The 26,443-nt window shown below is 36.7% G+C and overlaps 1 protein-coding gene and 1 non-coding gene across 2 annotated transcripts; one reads left to right on the forward strand and one right to left on the reverse strand.

The window, feature by feature from the left end:
* Nucleotides 1-266: 266 nt before the first annotated feature.
* On the forward strand, nucleotides 267-24,388 carry AGGF1 (angiogenic factor with G-patch and FHA domains 1). The gene is made up of 14 exons (XM_054286595.1): nucleotides 267-452; nucleotides 1,454-1,550; nucleotides 1,998-2,203; nucleotides 2,923-3,069; nucleotides 5,302-5,490; nucleotides 14,182-14,533; nucleotides 16,056-16,167; nucleotides 17,406-17,457; nucleotides 19,431-19,532; nucleotides 19,884-20,049; nucleotides 20,293-20,375; nucleotides 21,380-21,507; nucleotides 22,369-22,468; nucleotides 23,291-24,388. The coding sequence occupies exons 1-14, from the start codon at nucleotides 267-269 to the stop codon at nucleotides 23,489-23,491; spliced, it is 2,121 nt and encodes a 706-aa protein (XP_054142570.1). The 3' UTR covers nucleotides 23,492-24,388.
* Nucleotides 24,389-25,604: 1,216 nt separating this feature from the next.
* Nucleotides 25,605-25,733, reverse strand: LOC128946267 (small nucleolar RNA SNORA47). The gene has a single exon (XR_008483953.1). It is a non-coding gene; the product is annotated as a small nucleolar RNA SNORA47 (small nucleolar RNA).
* Nucleotides 25,734-26,443: the final 710 nt, after the last annotated feature.

The raw sequence follows: 26,443 nt of genomic DNA on the forward strand, positions 1-26,443 counted from the left end.
GCGCGCACTGTCGCGCGCCGCTTCCGGCTGCTCCCCGCGTTTCCGGGTCCCGCGCCGCGTTCCCGCCCCCGCCCCGCGGACGGACCCTCGCGCGCCGCACGGGACAGATCTCGGTGCGGCGGCAGCGCGCGCCCCGCGCCGCTTCCTGCCCTCGCGCCCGGCGGGCGCCATGGCCATGGCCGGGGCCGGCGGGCGGGGCCGCGCGGGCGCTGCGGAGTGGGCGGAGGGCGGGCGCTGAGCTGCCGCGCAGGGGAGGGCGGGCGGCCATGGCCTCCCCGCCGGGCGCCGAGAGCCGAGCGGACACGGGCGAGCAGGAGGCGGCGGCGGCGGCGGCGTTGCAAGCGGAACTGGGCGCATGCCGTGAGCAGCTGGAGCGGGCACGGCGGCGGCTGCGGCGTGCCCAACGCCTCTACCGGCGGGAGCGGGAGAGCGGCGAGGCGCTCAGGAGGCAGGTAGGGCCCCTTGCCCTGGACACCGCGGCCTCCGACCCTTCCGCCCCCCCGGCCGGCAGCCGCTCGGCCCGCGCTCCGCTTGTCCCCTCCTCCCGATGTGCCCGTTCCACACGGTCCCTCAGCTCCCGCAGCTCGCCGGGCTCTCCTGGCTTGCGAGGGGCCAGAGCAGGTTTGAGGTCTCGAGTCAGAGCTTGGTGGTGAGAACGGTAACACCTTCTCTACCACAGGGTTAGATTTGCAGTCAGAAGGAAAAATTACATGTATCAGAGGGAAAGACGTTTATTGAACGAAGTGTGAGGTAAAGGAAGAGTGGCAAGACGTCTCTGTGAATGCTTATGGCAAAAGAGGGAAGTTTAGGGGAGCCCTCATTGCGGTGTAGAGCTTCTTTGTGAGGGGAGGCAGGCAGTGATATCCCCTCTGGCAGAACCCGAGGGAACAGCCTCAAGTTGTGTCAGGGGCATTTTAGATTGGATATTAGAAAAAGCTTCTTCACACAGGGGATGCTTGGGCAATGGAAGAGGTCCAGCAGAGAAGCAGTCACAGCACTAAGCCTGCCAGAGCTCAAGGAGCGTTTGGACAATGCTCTCAGGCACATGGTGTGACTCTTGGGGTGTCCTGTGCAGGGCCGAGAGTTGGACTCGGTGATCCTCGTGGGTTCCTTCTACTCAGAGCATTCTGTGCTTTGTAAATGCCACAGTCATCACTACAGGACAGTGATCGTTGCTTGAAATCCAAGTTTACGGGGTGGGCATTTGGGAATAATCTAGGTTAAGTTTCTGTGCTCTTTTGTCAGCAGAAATTATGTGTTTCTTCATGCCAGCCATTCAAGTACAAAATTGTCTCCTGACAACCAAAATCACTTGAAATCACATCACACCTGTGATGCCATTATGTTTTGTTTGAATTACGGAATGCGAAATAGGCTGACTCTCTTTTCTGAGATCGGAGACCACTAAAATTGATGGCAGTATTTTGTTTTTAACATGCAATTTTTCTTTCAGGTAGAAGAACTCACTAAAGAAATCCATAATAGAAAGGAGAAAGATACGTCTAGTGTAGAAGTACAGACAGAGGACTGTGCTGCATGGTCACAAGCAGGTACAGAGGGTGGTGACTGTTTAAATAGGGATATAGAACAGTATCTTAGTTTGGAAATGTTGTAATATAGAATACACTTCAGGTCTAGATCCTTTGCTGAATTCAATTCCTTAACCTGACCTTATCTTTCAGACCTTTTGGTATTCATTCAAGGCATTAATTCAGGATGAAATGTAGCGTGGACTAGCAGAATCCATGCCATTGTAATTGGTTACATAGTAATCTCATGTGGCAAACATACACACTTTACTAAGTTTTGAAGTATATGAAAACAAGAGGTAGGATTGGAATAAATTCAGAATAGAGGCACTACCTAATATTTGATTTTCATTAGACTACTTAACTGTATAAATTTCCAGTTTAAGATTTAGCATCCTTAAACTGCATTAGTAAAATACTGCCTTGCTAATTTATGCAACTTCAACTTTTCTTTCTCTTCCCTGGCAGATTATTACTACTATGAAAATTATTACAATCACACTGATACTCAAGATTGTGCATCTAAGCTACCAGTGCAGCACAGTCATGAGAGTGAAGGCACTGAGCATAACTCCACAGAGGAATCGGACGCAGGTGTTAATATTCCGCTGAGGAAGGATAGCACCAGAGCTATTGAAGGTGGAGAAGAAGAAAATTTCATCCAGAATTCACAGGTTTTTGGACTGTCTGGAGTTTTACCGGTTTTGAAATCAGTATTCTGTTAATATTCCATCTAAAAGATGTGCTTGCGGTCCTGAGAGCTTTATACAAAATTATTTTTTTGTGATAGTCTGGTGCTGATAATACCCTTGTACTTCAAAACTAGTTCTTTTTGTAGTATGTTCCAAGTGGAGCACCCTCTTAGATTTGTGTCTTGGAGTTTGAGAGATCTTGTAAAAAGGCATATATATCTTGCATAGTCTGGAAGCGAGATTTTTTTTTCAGCATAGTATGTCCAATATGTCCATGCTGATTTTCTTAAATAGTGCTTTTTATTTTTTCTTCCATTGACATAAGGAAGCAAGATATAAGGAGAAGAACATTGGTGGGGGGGTTTCTTTGCTTATTTTGTGGTGGGTTGGTTTTCTTCCCTGATCTTCAGCCTTCTCTCAGGTCACTCAGTTTACTGAGTTTGTGCCTCTAGCATCTGAAATGGAACAGAGGGCAGAAATCTGTCTTAGAGATGCTCTAAGACAAGAAAGAAGATGTTTCTTGTGTGTATATTTGGTGTGAGTCACTTTTGAGTAAAGCTGGAGAAAAATGAAAGACACAGGCTGAAGTCTTGGTCCTGTTGAAATAAGTAGGAGGTTTCCAGTAAACCACAACCAGATTTTTGTCTTCAGAAACAGTCCAGGTTCACAGAGCACTTACCTTTCTTGCTTTCTGTTATCAGGAGACAGAAGAAACTTCAGTACCAGAAGGTTCTTTGGCAGAGAGCTTGAGAGCTGCTGCAGAGGCTGCTGTTTCACAAACTGGATTTATATATGATGAAAATACAGGATTGTATTATGATCATAGCACTGGATTCTACTACAATTCAGTAAGGATAATTTCCTAAATTCTTGGAATTTTTTGTCTATCACAAAAGTTTTGTTAGTAAAAGTTGATATGAGCCAAGAACTAAGATCCAAGCTGATCTTATGTTTTGAAAAACAGGTTACTGAAAATGAATAGTTAAAAATTTGTTAATTACTTTATTAATTATTTCAGTCAAATTAAAGATAGCAGGCTAGGATACAAGTTTAGATTTTAATTCTGTTTTTTGATGTCTCATAGGTCTCCAAGTTACTTGGAGTTGTACAGATTATATACTATAAAGCTGATCTGTAACTCTTTCAAACCTAAAAGCTTGAGTTTAAAGATGTCTTGTTTAGGAAAAAAAACCCTATTTCTGAAGTCAGTTGCTTCTCCACAGTGAAAAGAGTCTTGGGAGGAAATACACAAAATGTTTATGCTTTTACTTGAGTACTGTTACCAACTAGTTTGATTCTACAGGAAAAGAAGACACTTCTTCTAGAAGTTTTAGAAGATTAGATGATGGGTTAGAAATTCTTAATGGTTACTTTTTGATGTTTGTTTTTATATAGCTTTTGCAAAGGTTTTCTTTTTGTCCTCTGAGGTGTGTTTGTATATGTATACAGATCTGTGGATAGATATGTATACACTGTACTGCACTGAGAACAGAGAGTTTGGTTGCAGTATTATATTCAACTCGACTGTAGAAAATGAATGAGGTATGCAACTCTGTTCAGGATGCTTCTGGACTTAGTTTTTAAGGTCTCAAAGGATACCATTGGTTTTGACACCATTTGTGGATATAGTTGTACATAAATGTTTGAGGCTATGGATTGCAGTTTATGGTACTTATTATCCAAATATCCAAATTAGAATTATCCAAAAGAATATCTTTTCTTGGTACTTAGGTGTTCTGAATTACAGGTAGTGTTCCTGCATTGGGTTTGCTGGCAAAGTTCTGATGATGGCGCCGGGGTGCAGAGGTAGCCTCTCTGAGAGAAGGCCAGGGGCTGCCTGGACATGGCTGGTCCCACTGCAGGGCACAGCACAGCCATCAGAGAAGCTGGTGATGCCTCTCTGAAACCAGTGTAAGAAGGGGCATAACTGTGCACAGTGGAGTCTGTGGTGGGGGGTGATGAGAAAAATAACCTTGTGAACACCCGGGGCAAAGAAGAAGGAGCAGGAGGAGGTTTTCCAAGCACCAGAGCAGACCATGCAGAAACTACTCATACTATAGTCCGTGGAGGATCCCACACAGACGCTGCTCCTCCTGATGCCTTCTTTGGCTACCTAAACACAGAGACCAGACAAAATCAAGGGAATAAGCAGCTACATTTATTGAAGGGCCTTTAGGTACATTTAGGGCAGCCAAAACCCCCCTAGAGGCTACACCCAAAAAATGGACAACAGGTCACGAGTTTTTATATTTATAAGTTTGGTCCATTTGCATTTTGGGAGCTAATCTTCTATTTACAGTTGCAGGTAATGAAGTCATTTACCCCAAGTTTGCTTCCAACCCACAGCTCGCTTTTGTTTACATTTCTTGATTCCCAGGCCTGGAGAGGAATTGTTTTGTCTGGCCAAAATGGGAAAGCAGCAGCTAACACTCTATAAGGAGTTTGGAGTTATACAATAATAAACTGCAGGATTACAAATACATGAAAAATATAAAAGCTGAAATCCCAAGGCATTACTTAGGGGACTGGAGAGCCCATGCCAGAGCTCAGAGCACATCTCCCTGGTAGGAGCTGTGGTCTGTAGAGGACCCATGCTTGAGCAGTTCCTGAAGATCCCATGCTGGGCAGGAGAGAAGCAGCAGCAGAGAGGGACTTCTCATTAACTGATCTCAGCCCCTCTACTCCTCATTTCCCTGTACCACTTGGGTGGGGGAAGACAGGAGAGGAACTGGGAATGAAGTAGTACCATTGAGCTTGTGAAAAAAAAAATGGAAGAGATGTTTTTAATTTAATCCTTGTCATCCAGCTGTATTTTAGCTCTTTCCAAGTCAAATCTGGCTTGCCCATGATAGTGACTTTCATCTCTTGACCCATGAGCTTTCCATCTTATTTTCTTTACCAGTCTTGTTGAGGAAGAGAGTCAACAGAGTGGTTGGATGGGCATGTGGTAGCCATCCAGGATCAAGCCACCACAGTTCTTTCATTTTATCAAAATTGAAATGTGGTTCTTAATTAATCAGATGCTTCTTTGAACAGTATTTTTATTGATGTGATAACATTGTTCTTCATTTCTTATAAAGGAAAACCAACTGTATTATGACCCAGCAACTGGAATTTATTACTACTGTGATGTGGAAAGTGGCCGATACCAGTTTCATTCACGAGTGGATCTGCAGTCTTACCAGGCCTCTGGTACTAAGCACACCAAAGATAAAAAGGGGAAAAAGAAGAGAAAAGAACCAGAGTGGATTGCTGCAGATGAGTATAAGGTAACCTCAGAACTGATAGACAGAAATTGCAAAATCTCTTGGGTTTTTGTCTGTGATGCAGTTTACAGGCTTTGGGGCTTGGTTTTATGCAGAGAATATATACCCTACTTTTTAAACTATTTAAACATATTAAAACTATATACAGCAGGTTGCTAACTTGTAGTTAGTGTTCAAATAACTTTCCCATTGAGTGATTAAGAATTAAACTTTTAACTTTGATCCCCTCACTTTTTCAAGTTTTTTGAAATACTACCCAACTGTAAAGGAGTCTAAAATTGAGTGTCAGTGAAGTTTTTCAAATAGCAGGCACACTAGAATGAATTCAGTGTTTTGTGGGCTGCATTGACATCAGAAATTCAGTGGCGATGTCTTGGGTTTGGGATTCTGTCTTATGATTTGGTGTTGGTTTTTATGCTTGGTTGGGTTTTTTCAGATTCATATTATGAACCAAAAAAATGTAAATTTTGAAAATACACTCATACACAATCTTTTCTATGTGACTGCCTTCCAGAGCGTAGTCCATTGCCATTTTACTGTATCTCTGCTATCATTTGGGATTTGGTGGTTCTTTCTTTGCATAGTATGTTCTCCCATTGATACTTGCTCACTTACTTGATATTTTCATTGTCTTTAGTGTGTGGATAAGCTGTACATCTTAATAAATGCCCATTGTAATAAATATGTATTTTAAATTACAAAATTTTTCTGAGTGCTAAGAAAGCATACCATTTCTTGAAAAACATTACTGACTCCTAAACACCAAGTACTAACACAGCTATTAAACCTCAGGAAGCATTTCTGTTATGAACACTCTTACTGATGTTAAATTCTATTCTTTCAATTTGTTTTATTACTTTAAGATATTACTTTAAGATAAAATTGAATATTTGATTTCTCTAGTTTGAATTCTCTTTGGTTTGCATTCTTCAAAGCTATTGCTTTAACCATTACATAGCTTCATTATATAGGCCTCAGACATGCAGATTGGTTAAAATGTGAAATAATTACATTACTGTCCAGATACCCATACGTAATAGTCATATAACATCAGTGCACAGTTTAAAATTTTAATCAAGAGTGAGGTTATCTGAAAGACTTGAAAATAGAAACTATTTACATTAAGAAAAAGTGTAATTAGGTTAAATGGATAGTGATTGTTGACTGATTACACATTTTATAAACAAATTGTGGCTAATGCAGGAATTTCTGCTCCTTGAGGAAATCTCAAGTGAACCTTTCCATTTGGAAAGCTTGATCTGGGTACTTACAAACACTAAGCATAATGATTCTTTAGACTGAAGAGAACAGGGCTATTGCAGTGGAAGTGCAGTTTTACCAGCACCCAGGTTCAGGGCCTGCTCTGTGCAAATGCTGAATTAGCATTCTGCCACTCTCAAAAGGCAGTGGTCAATACAGAACTTTATCCATTGAGTGTCAGGAAAGAATCACAAAAAGCTCATAGGAATAAATCTTTATCATAAACTGATCAATAGGTCCCTTAAATTTAGTTCTGTGATGAATTGTTACCTAAACCAACAAGAGTGTTTATAAAAATTTTAAGCCATGTATAGCTCTGACCTATCAAATAATGCTGACTACTTTTTAGATTCCCATCATAGTCTGCTTCTGTAATCTGATTATATTAGAAATAGAGGTTTGTCTTAAGCTTACTTTATACCAATATTTTTGTTTAGACAGTGTTGTTAGCAAATCTTTACTTTGAGACTTCCACAGTCACAAGGTAGGAGGTAAACATCCATTTTTTTCTAGTCTGTTTTATTCATGGCGAACTGAGTACTTTGCTTTATTTGTGAATTAATTTGTTTCACCAAAAAGGTAACAGGGAAAATATTTAAAGTATACTGTAGTGCACAAATCTTTTCTTCTGTGCTCAGTGAGTGAAGGTCTATGTCAAAGAAGTAATCGTGGTCTTTTTAATTTTTTAAACAAAAACAGGGAGAATACAAAGTGAAACATAGGACACTCTCAATTTTAAACTTCAAAAATAAAAGAATGCCTTTTTATTAGTGCACTTCTTCATAAATGCACTGCTGGATTTAGAAGAAAAACTTACAGATACAGTTTACATAGCTGTGTTAAAACATTTCATTCTTGTACTGTGGTTATTAATCACTTAATAATTCCAAGTTACATTAATATAAAAGATTAAGATTTTCTAGAATAAAAGACAGTAATTTTCTGTTATAAAATTGGAAATTTAATTTATAAGCTGCACAGTCAAATGCATAGATGCATGGTATTTTTTGGCAGTATTATTGTTGTCCAGTTTAGTCTTGTATTGGCAAAGGCATTAATTAGTTAAGGGTAGAATAAAACTAAAAACATCTGGTTTTAAACAGGACTTTGTAGTTGAAGCATTGTATATTGAAATGCTTTTCTCCAAGCATACTGCCCAGCCTTCTCCCTTTTCTTTCCCTGAATACTGTTTAAATTATTCAGGTTATAACAATGCTTTTGAAGACTAGTGCATCATTACTTCTTTTCCCAATTCATTATTAGATTGTGCTGCTAGCCTGAAAAATGGTCCCAACATTGCTTCATTTCTTGACCAAAGTAGGTTTTACTTGCCTTTCTACAGGTAGGAGGAAGGTTTAGTTTAATGCCTGGGCTGTGGACTACTAGTGTTAAGAAAACAAGGTGTCCTTCTGTAACATGTCATTCAGCCCATGAACTTTATAATTCTTGGGTGAAGCTGAGGTGGTTGATAAGAATATCCATGTAAAGCAGGGGAAGACAGCAGTACTTACAGAATCATATCCATTTTTTCTCTCTTTTTCAGTTAAAGGAATAAATGTAAACAAATATTTATAGATATTTATAATTACTTAAAAATTGTTAAATACAAGAAATAAGGAAATTTAGCAGTTATGTGTGTAGATTATCAAGCATGTATTTCTAGGTAGATGGTATTAGTAAGCAATGATTTTTAACAAAATTTCATGTTATTTTTGAATGACTTAATATAAACCAAAGTACCTTTTTTGTTTAAAAAACGATTGTAACTGGAACAATCCATTAACTTTGTTTCTGGTCACAGGAGGGTTTTTTGTTGTGGTTTAATTTCTAGCTATTGTGAGGAAGTTCATGTACTCAGCTATCTTACATACAGTATTTATTTGTAAGTGGGAAACTAGGATATTTAACCCTACAGAAATAGCAAGTGAGTTGTCAAAAAATATTGTAGCATTCTTTAAAAAATCCAATATAATTCTGAGATTGCAAAGGATAAAATTAATGTGTTAAAATATTATTGCATATTTTAAGAGGTGAATAACCTTTTGAAAAACAAGAAAATACTCATAAATGTTGGCTAATATGAATGTAATTCTAACTGTAAAAAACAGCAGAGTGGAAAATCATGTGCTTACTATTACCTGGGAAATGTTCCTAATTCAGACAAGAACTTTCCTTAAAGACATCCTTTCTTTTCAGTCACAAACTGAAACAGTATTACAAATAGTTTTCTTTTGACTTGTGAAACAAAGTATGCTGTCTCTACTTGCTTGTTTTTAACTGGCGATCAGGATTTTTTTGCCAGGATGAAGTGCTACCCTCTGTGCGGTTCATATAAAAGCAGTGGTAGAATACCTTGAAACTTTTAGACATGCAGTTAAGTTCTAGTATCTTTTTGAAGGGGTAGGTCAGAAAAAAGGTGGGACAAGAAACAGGGTATTTTCTTCTGTACAAGAAAAACCTTTAAATAAGTAAATTTGGAAAAGTTCAAAAATTTTTTAAAAGGTGACGTAAGTGATTAGAGGATCCCTGGCCCAGTATCAAGATCCAGGGCTTCCATATAGTTTGGAGAATAGACTGTGTGCAGTAGTGATCCTGCAGTTCAACTTGCTGCATTGGGGCTGTTAGAAATACATAGCAAAATTTAGAAGGAAGTTCTGACACATGCCATTTTTTCCATAAATTGTTTATTTAATTTTATTTTTTTTTTTACTTTTCAAGCTACCACCTACTAAATTTTATTTCAGTGTGGTACTCAAAATTAACTTCTACCATGTTCTTTTTCATTATAGATTCATCATACTACATCTGTAGGAGAGGCAAGGTGGTTTTAGCAGTGTTTCCCATACAACTCTTGAAGCAGTGACTTTTTACTTATTTTATCACATGTAGTTTACTTTTTGCTGATATTCATCCCATCTTTAGGTACGTCAGGTGACAGAAACCATGGCTAGTCTGAAGATTTCTTCTTTTGGATTGGCAGCTTCTGGTAAAGGTAGAGTTGAGATGACAAAACACACATTAGTCCATGGATGTTTACCTTTAACCTTGATATTTTTGTTGAAGAAAAAAGAATATCTAGTAATTGATGTTTGGATACATTTTTTTCCTAAAGGAATTAATAAGTCTTTTAAAGCTATTTAGTCAAAATTCATTCACCTGCAAAGTAGCTTTCAAATAGATTTTAAATACTTTGTAAGTAACATCTGAAGAAAACTTTGATGGCATTCTAGAATATTTGGGAAGAGAAGTATTTATCATCCCCGTATAACATAAATCGACTGGACTAAAGAAACTACTCATTCTTTAGGTACAGTTATTTAATTCAGAGCTGTCCACCACCAGTGTATAAAATGGCTCCTATATGCTATATGTAGGAAGAGGGTTTTTTTCTGGCATTTAATTAGATTTTTTGCACTGGAAAATTGAGTATTGTGTAGGGTGGATAAGAGTAACTAAAGTATCTGTGGAATGATTTTAGCACATGAAACTTTAGTAATTTGAGTGGAAGAGCTGTTTTGAAGTGTTTGAAACTATTTCTTTAGTAAAATACTGTATTTCAGATTAATTTCATATTGAGGGTGTCAGTGCTAAAGGTGTACTATTCAGTCCTGTAGAAGAGTGCTGAGAACAAATGAATCTGCTAAATAACCTAATGAACTTCTAGCAGACCAAAACACAGGCTACACGTTTGAGAAAAGTTGTATCTGTCTATATTTCTCTGCCTTGTATAAAACAAATTCAGAGAAAAAAAATAATTTAAACAGTGCAGTTCTTAGAATTGAGCCAATTATGCTCACAATAATAAGTTCCCATGTATGAGGATGCTGAAGAATTGCATGAACATGCATGGTGGTCAGCCATAGTACAGAAAAATTGAAGTTTTGAAAGACAAAATGTCTTGCTCTGTAACAGTAAAGCAAAAAGTATAGTTAAATGCTTAAAATACTTGGAAATTTTCATTAAAAACAGTTAAATGACAATGATAATATATATTTTCTAAGTAGGACAGTCTGCATTTCAACAGGTCATTGTAAAAGTTTGTGCATATTCTCTATAAAGTTTGTGGCATATTCGCTATAAAGTAAAACAATCAGTTCCAGTCACATAAGCATGATTTGTTATTCTTATAAGATCAGTCCTCATGGGATACATAATATCCTGATTTCAGAGTACTTTTGGCTGACTTTGTCTGGGATGCAGAAATATGAACCAATTCAGCTCTGTAGTTAAAAAATAGTTCATTATCTGTCAGATTGATCGCACCTCTCAGCTTCAGTTTAGTAAGAAAAATCCCAGAGATCATGTGATAATACCCAGAAGATATAAAGTTTTTCAAGCCTGGATCACATTGAGTCTATCCATGTCTAACTCATGACTGTTCTTGTCAGTCTAGATGTATTGGGCAAGGTGACAATGAAAAAATGTATGTGTATGAGAAAATATCATGGTGTAAAAAATGCTTATAATCACCATCTGCTTGCATACTTTGTGTCTTGTGGCATGAGTTTGGGATGAAGAGTTAGGTAGTCATTGAGAAATTAAGTACATTGCTAGAATTTACTGCATTTTTCAGGGTACACTACCCTGAAATACTACACTAGTATTTACCGAATTTTGTGCTTACTGCCTGTTCCTGGTTTTTAAGTGATGACTCTAAAGATGCAAGGTGCTGTTTGCCTCGTTAGACTTTATTACATGCTACACATGTTCTGTGTTAGTACGGGTAGTCAGCCATGGTTATTCCAGTCAGCAGCTGAGCCCCAGACAGCTGCCCACTCACTCCACCAGCAGCAGGATTGGGAAGAGCATTGGAAGGACAGGAGTAAGAAAACCTGTGGATTGAGATATAGACACGTGCAAACAAAAGGAAAAGCAAGAAATTAATTCACTGCTTCCCTGCCTGGGCAGGTATCCCCAGGAATGCAGGGCTCCAGCACAGGTAATAGGGATAAAGGCCAAAGTCTCAACATCCCTCCTGCTTCCTTGTCCCTCCCCCAGCATTTATTGGTAAGCATGATGCCATGTGGTATGGGATACCCTGTGAACAGCTGGGATGAGCTATATAGCTTGTGTCTTGCTTCCATCTCCTTGTGCACTCCAAGCCTCCTTGCTGGTGGAGTGGTGCAAGAAGAGGCCTTGGTTTGTATAAGCGCTGCTCAGCAATAAACTAGAAACAAATCTCTGCATTATCAGCCACATTTTCAACACAAATCCAAAGCACAGCCCTGCACTAGGCATGGTGAATAAAATTAGCTTTACCCCAGCCGAAACCAGTAGATAGTCACACACAATGGAAAAGGATTTCTGCAACACAAGATTGTGTCAAATGCTATAAGGTTCATTCAGTATCTGTATGCTTAATGTTTATACACTTTGTCCAGATGTGCATTTTAATACAGGTCCATGAAATGATGAAGTGCTCAAAATCCATATTCAATTTTAAAATTCTTTATTTCATATAAGGTTTTCAAATGTAAAGACTGCATATTTATCAGTACTTAACTATTTAGTTTATTTGCTTTCTTAACAGTTGAATGCAGCAATTATGAAAAAATAGAGAAGCTGCTGAAAGAGGCTTGAAGGTTATATTGGCAAAATCAGGGAATGAATGTATGTGTGGAATCCTTGGTCTGTTTATAAGACTGTTTTTAAAAATTCCTGTTTTGAGCACAGAACCAAGAGTATTCTCTTTAGTAGCCAGGCTTTAAAAAAGCACCTTTTTACTTTCTAGTTTAAAATATCTGAAATTATGCCAAAAATCACAGAATGTCACAGGGTTCACTGTGGAGTTAAGTGGTTAGAGCCTTGTACTTGGGCATCAGTGCATCACAGTCATGTCTTGTTTCACCTTGCTTGTGATTTGAGCAGATGGTGTAGCTTCTTTGTTTTCAGATTACGTTCGTACCCTGAGCTACTTTGTTAGATTACTCTGTAATAGAAGTAATATGTTTTAGGGTGCAGAACACCTTGTTATGTTTGGTATCAATATAAGACCCGTACCAAACGTATATATAGACAAACACACTGAAAAATATAACTCAAAATGAAAATTCAGATTTTCCAAAAATATTTCTAATGGAATTAATGTGTTTGACATGTCTAAACTGTGTAGGCTTATTTATGGCAAGACTACTACTTTTTTGTTTAAAATAAACAACATTACACAGTGACCTTCCTATCTTGTTCCTTTCTATTCAAGAACTTAGGGAGTTTAGGGAGGAGGGCTAGTGCATTATAGAGAAACCCTGAACAAACCAATAGTCTTTCAGTTAAAGCATAAAAGCATTGGTTTTACCTAAGAACCTGCTGTCTTACTGAAGGTGTTTCAAATGTACACTCTCCTAACCAACAGCTGAGAGGAATTCTTGTGTTTGTAATAGTCTGTAGCACTGATGCATTTTAACAATTCTGAAAGTGCTTTAATTTCCATTATATTAATATTCACATTATTTCACTTATCTTGAGATGGAAACACATGGAAGGTGGTCAAGGATGTATTTTTTACCTGTTGTATTGCAATATTTGATACAATTCAAGGCAATTGAATGCATTTACTCTGAACTCAAAGTGGCACATAATTTAATCTAAGGTTTTATTTGTCTTTTAAAGATACTTCTGTTCTTCTTTCTCTATTGTTTATTTTTTTTCCTTTTATTTTTTTAACATGGTTGTCAAGCTACTACATTGAGAATTACGTTTTTAAGGTACTCTGGCAAAATTAGTATGAAACTTGGGGTTTCTCCGTTAAAAAATGTTGTTGGGATTTTTTTTTCCTGATGATGAAATAAGTGGAAGTGGAAGAACCTGTAATGATCCAATCTGTCTGATATTCAGTAGAGAAATTAAGAAACTTTTGGCAGTAGAAAAAGGATTTTTAGTATAACTATTTCACATAGCGTAAGTTAAGCTTGTACTGGTCTATATTTAAAGCATGAGTGAGCATTCCCGATATTCTGGACTCTGGTAATAAAAAGGAAGACAAAAACAGCAGGAGGATACAATGAAGATCAGTTAAAGACCTTCTAAGCAAGTTGCAAGAATTGAATAAGAGAGGGACAGAAGTGAATGTCATAAAAGCGAAATAGGAAAATATTCAGAGTGATCTTGTACAAGTTTGAAAATGAGAACAAGATTCTAAAGTTTCTAAACATTTCTAAAGTGTGAGAAAAGAGTAACATTTAGAAGAGGAGTAAGTGAAGTTTAGAAGAGGAGGGCAGTCACACTTTCCCAAATAGAAGATGGTCTCAGTCACATCTAACAGGATGTGAAAATATTTTCACTGAAATGTAAAACTTCTGCTGACTGCATGTGTGAAATAAACTATTTCTTAATAGTTCTAAAAATAATTCTTCCTAAGTGAAGAATTTACTTCCAGGCTATTCTGTAGAAAAATGCAATCTGTAAAGACTGTAACATTGTATAACTCCCCTCCAGGATTTGGACACAGAAGAGCAGAAATCATCTAACAGTCTGAATTGCTTTTCCACTGCCGAGCAAGTAAGTTCTACGGAAGAAGATGAGTCTCCAAATATAAGAAAGAAGACTAAAATGGACACAAAACCACTGAACAGTCTAACAGCCAAAGAATCCATTTCTACAGATGGTATAAATTCACATTCGCACAAAAGTACGCCAGACGCTGCAGCGTGTACAGATGACAATAGAACAGTAGACACAGAGAGTGAACCAGAAGAAGGTGAAATTACAGATTCTGAGTGTGAAACCTACAGTGAGGAGGATTTAACAAGTGAAGAAACTGGTGATTCAGAATACTCAGAAAATGAAGGTGAATTATTGTGGATTATATATGGTATTACTGTATTTTTCCAGAAGCCTGTTAAAAAAAACCAGTTTGTATAATTTAAAAAAATATCTAAAAGCATGTGCTTTGAAAATGTGCTATATGTTACCAGCATTTCTTTCCCTCTCTTCACTTGTACAAAAAAAGTAGTAGTTTCTATAAAAGCTGTTACTGATGTAACGTCTGTGCTTCTGTAGAAACCTCAGGGATCCCAAAAATTTTGTTTGATTGGGAAAGTGAAAGGAGAAAATAAACTCTAAACCGTGCTAAAATAGGGGTTCTAGACCAGTAATTCACAGTAATTCTATGTATTGACTCTCTTAAATTAATATACAGTATTTTTTATACTGTTTGTTAACCATCATGTGCAACTGAATGCAAGATCAGTCTACTGTGGTGAAAAGCAGTGTGGAGTAGTCAGTACTAGTTGAAATCCTATTTTGTGTATATTCCAGTGGCAAATTGTGATAAATGGATATAGACAGGAAAACTGTATACTGTTTTATACCAAAGTGTTCTACTAGGTCCTTAAAATACCAAAAAAACAATGAAGGTGACCTGTGAAGGGCTTGATGCAGCCAGTCAGAACTATGTATGTGCAAAGGATATTCCAAATTATAGAATTGAATACAAGCCATAGAAAACTGTATTGTAGCCTGTGCCCTGCTCATAGTTTATTGTCAGTTTCTTATGTTTTCATTACTTTACTTAACTACTCAGATTGTGGGTGATTAATGCTAGCCAAAATGTGCTTGCTACCATCAGGCTTTCAGACTAAATTGTCTTTTCTTAATATCCAATTTGGCAGTAATGCTGAAGTAATAAAAACTGGGGACAGAATCTCTTCCCCTAGTACCTTTTAAGGTAGTTTCTTCTCATCTATGTCTGCTCCTAGCTGAGATCATTGGAGATTGTTTTATAAATGTACATCCAAGTACATGCAGCTGTCAGAATATAATATCTTAATATAATCTTCAGGCAAAAAAGCATATGCATCTGTAGGTTCTAGCTATTATTTTTTCTTATCCATGTTGATGAATAGCACTCCTAAGAGAAAACAAAACAGTAAAAATGTATTTGACATAGAAATTGTCAGATGCAAAGTTTGATATGCGGTAGGTCTGTGATGTGGTGAACAAAAAGATGCTGCCTTTTCTCAAAGTAAAATTGTTTTCTAATCTGTAACAATTAATGATCCATAAATTTATAGTATACTAGTAAATTTTGTAAATGTATATATATTTTACTGCTGTAACTAAAGAGTTGTCCACAGGAATTAAGAAAATATTTGTAATACTTTGGTGTGCACTCAGCCTTTGAAACTACAATCTCATCCAAGTTTTCTCTCAGATGTTGTTACATATTTCTTTTAATGAAAGTTGTATATTATTCAGCCAGCTAAAGGCTGAATGGTTTTCAGTTTTTTGAAAACTTGACTATAAAGTTAAAACTGAAATGTGTTGGTAGTAATGGTGGTGGTGATTTTTTTTTTCCTATATAATTATAGATGAAGAAAAGATCTGGCCTCCTTGTATCAGAGTAATTGTAATAAGATCACCAGTTCTACAGACTGGATCACTTTATATTATCACTGCTGTGAAACCTGCTACAATTGGAAGGTAAGACTGAGATTTTTTACATGTATATCTCAAACGACCTCTCTTTAAAAGCTGTGAAAAGCACTTAGGATTGCTTGTCTCTACTCCTCATGCTTGTCTCCCTAGCCTGCAGCAGTTGTGAGGAACTCTGAGTTTGGTTAGTCCACAGTAAGAAATGGAAATCAGGTCACATAACATGTCATCATGATAATGTAACAGCATACACACTTGCAGCTCAGCGCACCTGAATAGTTAGTGATAACTTGATGTTGTGACTGAGTTCCAGTGGCAGTACAGCTGCGAGCCCTTCTTTGAAAACTTGTTTCCTTGAAAGTAAGCAAAAGTTGTCCCAGGCCACTGAAGTACTTTTTTTTCAGAAACGGAACAGTGCCCTTCAGAAATCCAGGATCACTAGACTTCTTACACCTTCAAATTTCAGTAGGGTTTGTTCATTGGCTTTAGATGATAAGCTGGTTTGTGCTACACTGTATGCATTCTTATAGTTCTAAACCTGGTTTGCTCATTGTGGATGATGAATTTAATGATGATGTAAAGCTTTCTTCCATGCCTACTTGAAAACCTTCCCCTGGAAAAGCTGTTTCTGTCTAATGCTGATAGACATGTTTTGATTTGCTCTTCAAAGGTTGAGTCATGTGTGTGAAGATCAACAGACAACTCTGCTTTGAATTTGCATAGAGGTCTTTTACTAGCTGCATTACTTCTTAATCCCTTAGTATAAGAATGTAATACACAAATCCTTCTTCCTACTACTGCACTGTTTTGATAACAAAAAATGCAAACAAACCAAAACTCACCCTGTTGTACAGATTACTCTTTGTTTACATGTATTACCTGCCTAAAGCGACCAAGAGTTCAGCTTCACCATGGAACATTGGACACCAAGATGCACTAAAGAGCCTAAAGGATACAGAGTTCAGACTGTTAAAGGCATTGCATGACAGTTCAGATAGAAATATCAGGTTTATAAATAAGAATTTATTGGTACTCTTTGATCTTTTATAATCATCTGCTTTGTATCATTTATACAAATGGCAGAAGGGACCTGAAGCAAGTCTTTAATTGTGCATACAGCAACACGTTTTCTATCTGTAAAAAATTCCTAATAGCTTTGAAGAGAAATATGATACTACAGTTCAACTGAAATATACCTTTCATGAGCCACTTAAAAGATTTACTTATACTTTGTTGTGATTTGTATAATACTTTGTTGTGATTTGTATATCAACTTGCCTTTCCAGAGAAAAAGATGTTGGACACACACTTCAGATTCCTGAAGTTGGAGTCAGTAAGGTAACTCTTGTTCATGTCTGCTGAAAGGTAGATCAGAAGACATAAATGTATGAATGAAGCTTTAGATTTTATGGCTTTAAATTTGGAACATCGTGTTAATTTTTTGAAAGAACTTTCAGAATGAGATATGGGTTTAGCCAGACTTGAATTTGGAAAAAATGAAAACATATAGTATTTTACTGAATGGGAACTTAACACAAACAACAGTGTGTTTTCAAAAGCTTTGAGTCTTTATTTTGTAGTTATTAAACTTGATAACAAACCCTGTTAAGTACTAATGATATATAAAATTTTGATGCCAGATAGTAAGAATTTCTTTACCAAGTAATGCAGTCCTTGCAGTTACGCTGAGAGCAAAGGGGTTTCTTTTCTTTTCTTTCAAGCAACTGTGGAAATTATGTAGAGGGAGTTTGAAAAATTAACAGCATTCCTTCAATGGTAGATTGAATGGAAATTTCTGTTATAAATTCTGTGCTCTGTTTTGCTAAATACTTCAACACAGACCTTAAATACAGCATTCCTAATAAAATAAAACTGTAGATTGACAAAGTTGTGTCATCCAAGCAAAAAGTTTGTTAAAAAAAAATCTATAAATGCAAGTATCTCATGAAACACACTTTACTGTGTCTATTTTAAATGATAGTTCTCATTAATCACCTGCTAAATTTCATACAGAAAAATTTCCAGAGTAAATATTTCCCTGCTATTAATAACTTTTTCAGGCTTGTGTTTGAAACTGGGCAAATAAAGAAGTCAAAAGACTTTTATTTTTCTGTAATGTTACCATTTTAGTACTTTACAGGTACTGGCAGTTTATATAAGAAGTTACTTCACTTTTTGGATAAGGAGTCAAAGGTGAAAAGATAAATTACATATCTGCAGAAATAAAAAATTATGTACTAGTTGTTTTCCTCACTGTTCTTACTTTTAAGCTGTGGTCAGCTTTGGTGTTTGCTTTTCTTGAGTGGAAAGGGAGATTTTAAAAAATGCTACCCCTTGCAGATTTGACCTCTTTAGAAGTTTTAGTTCTATTCAGTAAAGCAGAAATAGAAAATAAAATGTCTATTGAATGAGCTAGTCAGTCTGCATCATTATGGGAGTGTTCCATGTAGTAAGAAATGCTAGCCAATCTTCAATTGTTGTTTATTCTTAACTGAAAACAGCAACTACAATTGCTCTAAATTGTCAGTTTTGAAACGGTCACTTTTCAACAGCCACTTCTCTAGACTTACTGCTTTTACTGGAGGTTCTAGTAGGTTGGAGAAGTTGATACTTCAGTTTGTTCAGTGGTCTTTCTTGGAGGTAGTACATGTCTTTATGAATTTGGCTAGGAGTTGCACTTTTTTTGGTCTGTGGAAGCGATACCTATACAGAACTGCAACAAGACAAAAAAAAAAAACAAAACACAAAACAAAAAAACCCACCACATTACTAGTCTCAGTATCAGAAAGGAGATAAAAGAAACAGCAAAAGATTGGTACTGATTATGTCCTAAGTATTAAGATGCAGGAGGAGGTGAGTTATGTGAAAGTTACAAAAGCATGGTATTTAGGGAGTTATTTCAGATATGAAAGACCAAGTAAATGGAAGCAGAATGAGATTTATTTTTAAATGACAGTGCCATAAAATACCTTAAGAGCAAAAGGCCTGTTATTTAGAAGAACAGTTAAGAAGGCTATATTACTGAATCTCGCAGTTCTTTAAGTAAAGCATACTTGCCACATTGGAAGAATATAGTTGTCCAGTAATGAATCAGCTTATGAACAAAGTCATTACATTAACTGTATACATTAGTTCATACTGTTGTGGCCCATTCATTTACATTTCATAAGAATGAAATCATAAAATGTGAAAAATTATTAACTTGGAGCACCAGAGCCACTCATATATTCTGAAATCTTACTGTAAAATAACATTTAAATTGTTAAGTATTCAATTAACAAGAACGTTTAACTTAGGCTTCTATTTGTCAGTTTCATGCAGAAGTGTATTTTGACCACGATTTGCAAAATTATGTTCTTGTGGATCAAGGCAGTCAGAATGGAACAGTTGTTAATGGAAATCAGATTCTCCAGGTGAGTATCTACTGTTTTAGTGCTCTTTATATTGCAGAAAACTAATCTTGTGGTCATTTTAAATGTTTTATGGCAAATCACTTACAATGCCATTGTATGTCTTCTTTCATACATTACTGTCTGCCTTGGTTCCCTTCTGATTTTAGCCACTTGGAGTACTTAATGTTTAGTTATGCTAGGAAAAATGAACTATGGTTACAGTTGCTAGAGTGAAATACCCACTATAATTAAACAGTTGCCTACATTTGTGAGACCAAACTGAACTGCTGAGTTGTAAGTAGTGTGCATGACATAGAGTTTGCGTCCTTCATGAGTTTTAAACTTGCCTGCTAAAACTTTTGTTTGCTGTAGCCTAAAACAAAGTGTGATCCCTACATCCTGGAGCATGGAGATGAGGTGAAGATTGGCGAAACTGTGCTTTCTTTTCATATTCACCCCGGCAGTGATACTTGTGATGGATGTGAACCAGGACAGGTTAGAGCACATCTTCGCCTGGACAAGAAAAAAGAGTCTTCTGGTTAGTAATATTATCACAGGATATATTTTTTATTATGGCTGTTTACTTTATAAAAATAAATTAATTCAGTTTTCATGTAGTTTTCTTGTTAGCTTGTAATAGTTGTACACAATGATGTATTTTCTTCTTGGTATATGTCTCTATGTATAATAATGTCAGAACAAAAATTCTCTCCTTTGTCTTATGATTCAAAGCATTGTTACCTTAGTAATTACAAATTCAGTCCTATGTTCTTCCTTTTAGTTTGTCCAGCACTTAGCAAAGAAGAGAGAGAGCTAGTCAGAAGAAAAGCATTAAAACAAATACGGGTAAAATACGGTTTACAGGTGAGTTTACAGTAGAAGTTGATTAAGTTTTTGTCATCTTGTGGTTCTTTTAAGTACTTTGTGATTCCTATTTTAAGCCATAGACTTTGTTGAATAAGGGAGGTTTTCAAATGCCCTTAAACTTATCCTCATTTGTCTTTTGTACCCTGAATAAGTATTCTTTACAAACCTCTACAAAGAAAGATGATGATAAGAGGACAGGAAAGTTCCATTGAAAATTGAAGATCCTTTCAAAGTGTACAAGATTCCTAATCCTTTGGAAGTTAAGATTTTGCAAGATACTTTGTTTTTATGTCTGTAGACTAAGTTTTCACTGAGTTGCAATCCCGTCTTTCATTTGGAAAGAAAACATAATGAGCAACTGAAAAATTATGGAAAGGAATGGGAATTTTTTCAGGTTTTTAAGTCCAGAGAAGAATAGAAACATGAACATACAGGCAATATAATATTATGTATTCAAATTACTTCTGTTGTAGAGATAATTTTAACATGCCGTTGCTTCCAGCATTTGTACTAAGTATTCATGTAGAAAACAAAATGCCATCATTTCTATGAAATTCTTCAGGTACCAAAATAATACTGATACAGAATCTGTAAACATACTTAATTCTGTCATTTATTCTGAAAAAAAGTAGTTGCTGGGGAACAGGATATATTGTTATATAAAAAGCCAGTGGTGATGTGCACGTGATTTTCTGCTTAATATGGAGAGATTGACTCTTCGTACCAAGAGAAGAGTCAAAAGAATCTGTTATTTTATTTACAGCTTCTGAGAAATTACTGAATTTGGCATAATACATGATGATGATAGTAATATGGTTTACAAGGTATGCTTGTAAGCTAAGAAAATACTAAGTGAGGACTGCAGATTTTGTTGCAAGATTTAGTATTACTAAAAAAGGCTGAATCTCCCATACTTTTGGAGGGAAAAAGGAAAGTTAACAAAAATACAGAATTTAAACCCCACTGTCTTTGTCTTGATGCGATTAAATCTGCTTGGAAAGAACACAGAATATGAAGATAACAAGGCAGTGAAAAATCCAAAGTACAAAGACAGAGCAGGAAAACGCAGAGAGACCGTTGGAAGTGAAGGAACCTTCCAGAGAGATGATAGTTCAGCTTCTGTTCATATGTAAGTTTGGGGTGGGGTAAAGTATCCCCCATGTTCTTCTTTTGTGAATCTTTAAAAAAATTATAATGAAATAAGTATCAATTTGTTACTAGCATGCGGTTTGTTAAATTACAAATAACCTGTATATATTGTGTTAGGAGAGCTAGAAAATTTTAAGTTTTTCACACTTCCCATTTCACGTGCTTTTATTTATTAACTCGTCACCTTCCATATAAAAATATATGGAAGGTGAGGGCTTAAGGATGGCAGTAAGGACACTTATATCACTTCCTCACCAACTCAAAAATGTAAAGAACTCCCCAGCTGCATTAGTGACATCTTCAATAGTGTCTGTTTTTCAAGTGGTTCAGTCTTTATTTTTCCTATTCAGTTCCAGTAATATTGCATATGCAGATTTTTCACCTGCAGCTTCTCTCACTGTCAATATCCAGCCACTCACAGGACATGTATTTACATACCTCTCAAATGACACTTGATGTTCCTTCAGTTGTTACATTGCCTCTGTAAGCTGTAGTTGGGTTTTTTTTTTAAGAAGCATGAACTTGTAGGTGCGTGAGAATTAATAAAAGGACGTGTGAGATGATGAAATAGGTGCAGGAGGATGATTTGGCAGCGATACCACTTTTTCCATATTGTAATCCATACCCTTCTACCCGTGATGTATCTTTTAACTCCTAAAGCAAACAAGTAGTTCAGGAGGTTTAAGAAAGCTGATAGTGACCCGAGGCTTGTTCTTCTGTATAGCTCTTAAAGACTGATTCCTGATTTCTATATGTATGCACATTTCTGTTTTTCAGTATTTGAAAGCACACTCTTTTATATTAACTCTTGCTTATCAGTTATCTTAAACTTTCTTCAAAGTGAAATCAGCAACAGCAACAAAGGACATAAAATGTTGGAGAAGATGGGATGGAAGAAGGGGGAAGGTCTGGGAAAGGATGGTGGTGGCATGAAGGATCCGGTACGTCTTCCTCGTTTTCACTTGAGACAAAAATAATAGGAATGTATTTGTAGTGAAAAGTATCTAATTGTATGCCACTATTCACTTGAAATTTATAAAAAGCCTGGTTAAGAAAGAATAATCCCAGTAGGACTAAGCTCAAATTCTTTTTTCTTTGACTAATGGTGTATTTTGAAATTTTTCAGTCGTGTTGTCCCTTCCTATGCTGTGTTCATTAGGAAAGTAAGCAAAGGAAGACAGACAGCTTCTAACTATTGAATTAATAATCTCATATTTGTATACAAAGTCTGAAGGAAAATTGGAATAATTTATGTGATGCAATTTGAAGATCGGTTTAGGGTGGAATTCTTTCTCAGAGGCTGCCATAGCACAAAAATCAAGCTAGATGATGGGCATTGAGAGAGGAAAAGCTGGCAGAAGTCACTGTAGCCAGCAAGTTGTGGGCCTCTGTGGCAAGCATGTTAGCCCCATTTTTGTCACCAGAGATGTGTTGTCTTTTGGCAGTAGTGCTGCTCAGAGCCACAGCATACCCTGTGTTGTCAAACTAGCCAGCACAGGGATCATATGCTGCTCACTCAGTGAGATGTATAATAGTTATTTTTGTGGCATTTTGGGACATTATTCAGGACTCTAAATCATAGTTCCAGCAGTGGTGATGTGACACATCATTTTCATGGTACTGTTCATGTATGATCTAGGTGTTTTAGAACATAAAAGAGAAGTGCTTGGGGAGAGGGGGTGGCATGTGTATTACAAAACCAGAATTTGTAGTATTTAGAATACCTAACTTGCAATTACAACAATATTTCATGTATTTGACAGATCCAACTGGAGTTACATCAGAAGCATGCAGGTTTAGGTACGAGAAGACCAGCCTCAATTGAAGATGTTCAGCTTGTTCAGAGCAAGAATAAAAAGAACTGGGATAAAGCAAGAGAGAGGTTTGCTGAAAACTTCCAAGACGCTAAATCACAAAAGGATACAGCTAAGAGTACACTTTGGGTTAGAGGGACTGTAGACTGAACTATCTAGGCCCAGAGCAAGGTAATTCCTGAGTACAAATAGTTGGGAGAGAATTTATTTTTATTCTTTTTGCTTTTGCTAAAGCAGGAGTTTGGTTATATGTAAAATACAGTTGTGGAAAACCTTATTCAAGATTAACTCTGTTATGTTAATTGGTTCTCTGTAGTCTTCATGCTTTTATACACATTTTTAATATGATATGAATGGAGTTTAGAGGGATATTCAAATTTAAGTACTTGAAAATTATTTTCCTCAGAAACAGGCATCTTCCATTGTTTTTTACACTTCACAGAAAGTTACGCAAAGCATCTTTTACACTTAAATATGATACCTTTAACACTTGAACAGTAGTTTAAATTCAAGATGAAAAAATAAATTCCTCAGATCCCTAGTAAAAAAAGTACCATATTGCTGTTTCTTCATGTTTGCCATGACATGCTCAACAAGAGGCACACCACTCTTAAATTCACACAGTTCAGTATTAGCTACATGTCTCAGTATACATCTGGCAAAGGAAAAGGGGGAAAAGGCTTGTTTTTAAATGTTCATCATTACTGTTCAAAAATACCATAATCCATGAAACAAACTACCAGCATTAGTGAAGAAAACAATGTTTAGAGACAGCTTGTAGCAAAATTTTCTTCTGTGAAGAACTTGTTTGATATTTGTTTAGTAAATTTGTATCATGCCTTTAAAAGAGGAGGTATGTTTAGAAAACTGCTGTCTGTTTGTATTTATTAACTTCTTTTTCTGATACATCCATTGCTGGCAATGGGGTTTATGCCAGAAAAAACAACACAAATAACTGATTTTTCATGGGGAAGGATTTCCAAACTGAAGCTAAAAGATTGGTGTTTATTGAATGTTCCCAAACACAATAAATCATTGTCAATTTAAGCAGTGTGCTTCTTCAAACTGTCTTGTCCATATGTTGGATGGGAATGCTCTTCTAAAATGAGTAAAACTTAATCCCAGCTTGTTCAAGTTGAAGTTCTGATACGTGTCCAAGGAAAACGTGGTAGTCTCACCATCCTACCAGATCATGCACACAACTGTGAAGCACTGTGGAGTAAAAGCAGAACAAGTTACCAGCCATTTGTCTTAATCTAGACACATACATTATAAAGCAAAAGGTCCAATCTATTATTTAAATCGTGAAACTTGCCCAAGTTTACAACGTGAAGCACACCTTACTTCTGCAGACAGAGGTGAAGATAAAATTATCTGCATTCAGTGCCTGGAGCAGCATAACTAAAATAAGTTTGCTGTTTGCCTTTGTAAGCAGTTAGTTTTCTACTGATTTAGTGACAGACATGTATTACTGCTTTTGCAATAATACACAAGTATTGCTGTATTATGTACTTTACTGCTGCATTCCTTTTTCTTTATTATGCATTCCTTTTTATTAAATATTCCTTTTTATTTTATTTATTCCTTTTTACTTCATATTTTCAGAGGCTTTTTCTAGCTGTGAAAAAAAATGTTCTGTAAGTTCTGGTCTGTAGTTTTTAAGTTTTAGATCACCATTTATCTAAAAGCCTCTTCCTGCTAGCAGAAGGAAAAAGCTCCTGTATGCTAAAAGAATGTTTTTGCCTTTTTTTCTTTTTAGTTCTGTAGTCTTCAAAGTAAATCAAACTATAAACCTTAATGTGGTGTGAGTAGGAACCATAACTTTCCCTCTCCCCAGTTATTTAAGTGTAACAGCTCTAAGAACAGTAAATCAACAAGTTTGCATTTCATGAAGCTTTTGAAGTAACACATCATTTGCCTTCTGTGAGAGGCATGGTCTCACGCAGTCAAGACTGACTGCTTTCAGTACTGCAGCTTCCTCTTTCAGCAGTTCCATATAAAGGGCTGAAGCTTAGTCTTGGTTCAGTGTTGGTGCGACAAATCCTATTCTCTCTTGATGCTGCCTAGGGAAGTGGAAAAAGCAGTACCATTAATACACAGATTGTTAAAAAAACAACTGGAGGTAAGTTTGAGTAATTGTCATCAAGCAGTTGTGTGCCTTTATTGAGTAGAAAGCTTGTATTATGCTAAATAGGAGTTTTCATCCTTTAGTGACCTCTTACAAATGAGGTGAAAACCACCAGTTGTGTGCAAGCCTTATGTGCAAATGCAGTACTGCTTTCCCTCATGTCAGAAGGGGAACATGAGTTGCTATTGCACTATTATAATTTTGGAGGCTATAACCAGTAAGATACAGCATAAAGGTTAACTGTCTTACCTTCTCAGTCCTCCAACCATCCTGTTGCCTTTCCCAGCTTATGACACTTCAAGCTGCTTTTTTATACAGCTAAAGTCAAGTTTTAGCAGTTTGCTTTATATATAAATACTGTTAGTGAATACCTATAATCCTAAAGTTCTTAAGGATAAAATTAATCAGTTTATATAAACAGTTTTTGTAGTCCTCACAGTGAATTTTGTCAACTTAGCAAACATATTTCTGAAATATAAAGAGAAGTAGGTACATTATTATCTTAAGAGCGGAACCATCCATCTGGCACAGAAAAACATGGAGTGTGATCAGTGTTGTGTGCAAGGCCCTGAACTATTTGCACATGAACTGCTTTTACAAAACATAATGTAGGATGAAACCGGAGTGTTTGTTCCAGCAAAGCTGCTGCAGCTGGTTATGTGAAGGTTGTGTTTAGTGAAAGACTGGGTTTTCTGCCAGCAGATGAATCCACGGCAGCAGGAAGAGAGGTCAAAACCAGCATCTTAGTTACCAAGCAGATGTACTGAAAAGTGCATTCCAGTGGATTTTTTTCTGTGTGATCTTTTTCCATGTGCTCTGATCTCTAAACGTGGGAATTTTTTTCTCAGCGAGTTTCTGATTTCTAAACGGGTTTCATCTGCACCTTATTTTAATCCAGCACTGCCTCTCTGCTGATGAACATACCTGCATAAGGCTTTACAGTAGCAGTGATCCTAGTTCAGCCCCTCAGCGCA

The sequence above is a fragment of the Melozone crissalis genome, unplaced genomic scaffold (genome assembly GCF_028551555.1).
Source record: "Melozone crissalis strain CALT ecotype California unplaced genomic scaffold, PUWL_Pcris_2 ptg000005l_1, whole genome shotgun sequence".
Taxonomy (NCBI): domain Eukaryota; kingdom Metazoa; phylum Chordata; class Aves; order Passeriformes; family Passerellidae; genus Melozone; species Melozone crissalis.

Coding starts and splice junctions, on each gene's coding strand:
- AGGF1 (XM_054286595.1), top strand. CDS start 267: ATGGCCTCCCCGCCGGGCGCCGAGAGCCGAGCGGACACGGGCGAGCAG. Junction 1,551..1,997: donor TGCTGCATGGTCACAAGCAG/GTACAGAGGGTG, acceptor CTTCCCTGGCAG/ATTATTACTACTATGAAAAT. Junction 2,204..2,922: donor ATTTCATCCAGAATTCACAG/GTTTTTGGACTG, acceptor TTCTGTTATCAG/GAGACAGAAGAAACTTCAGT.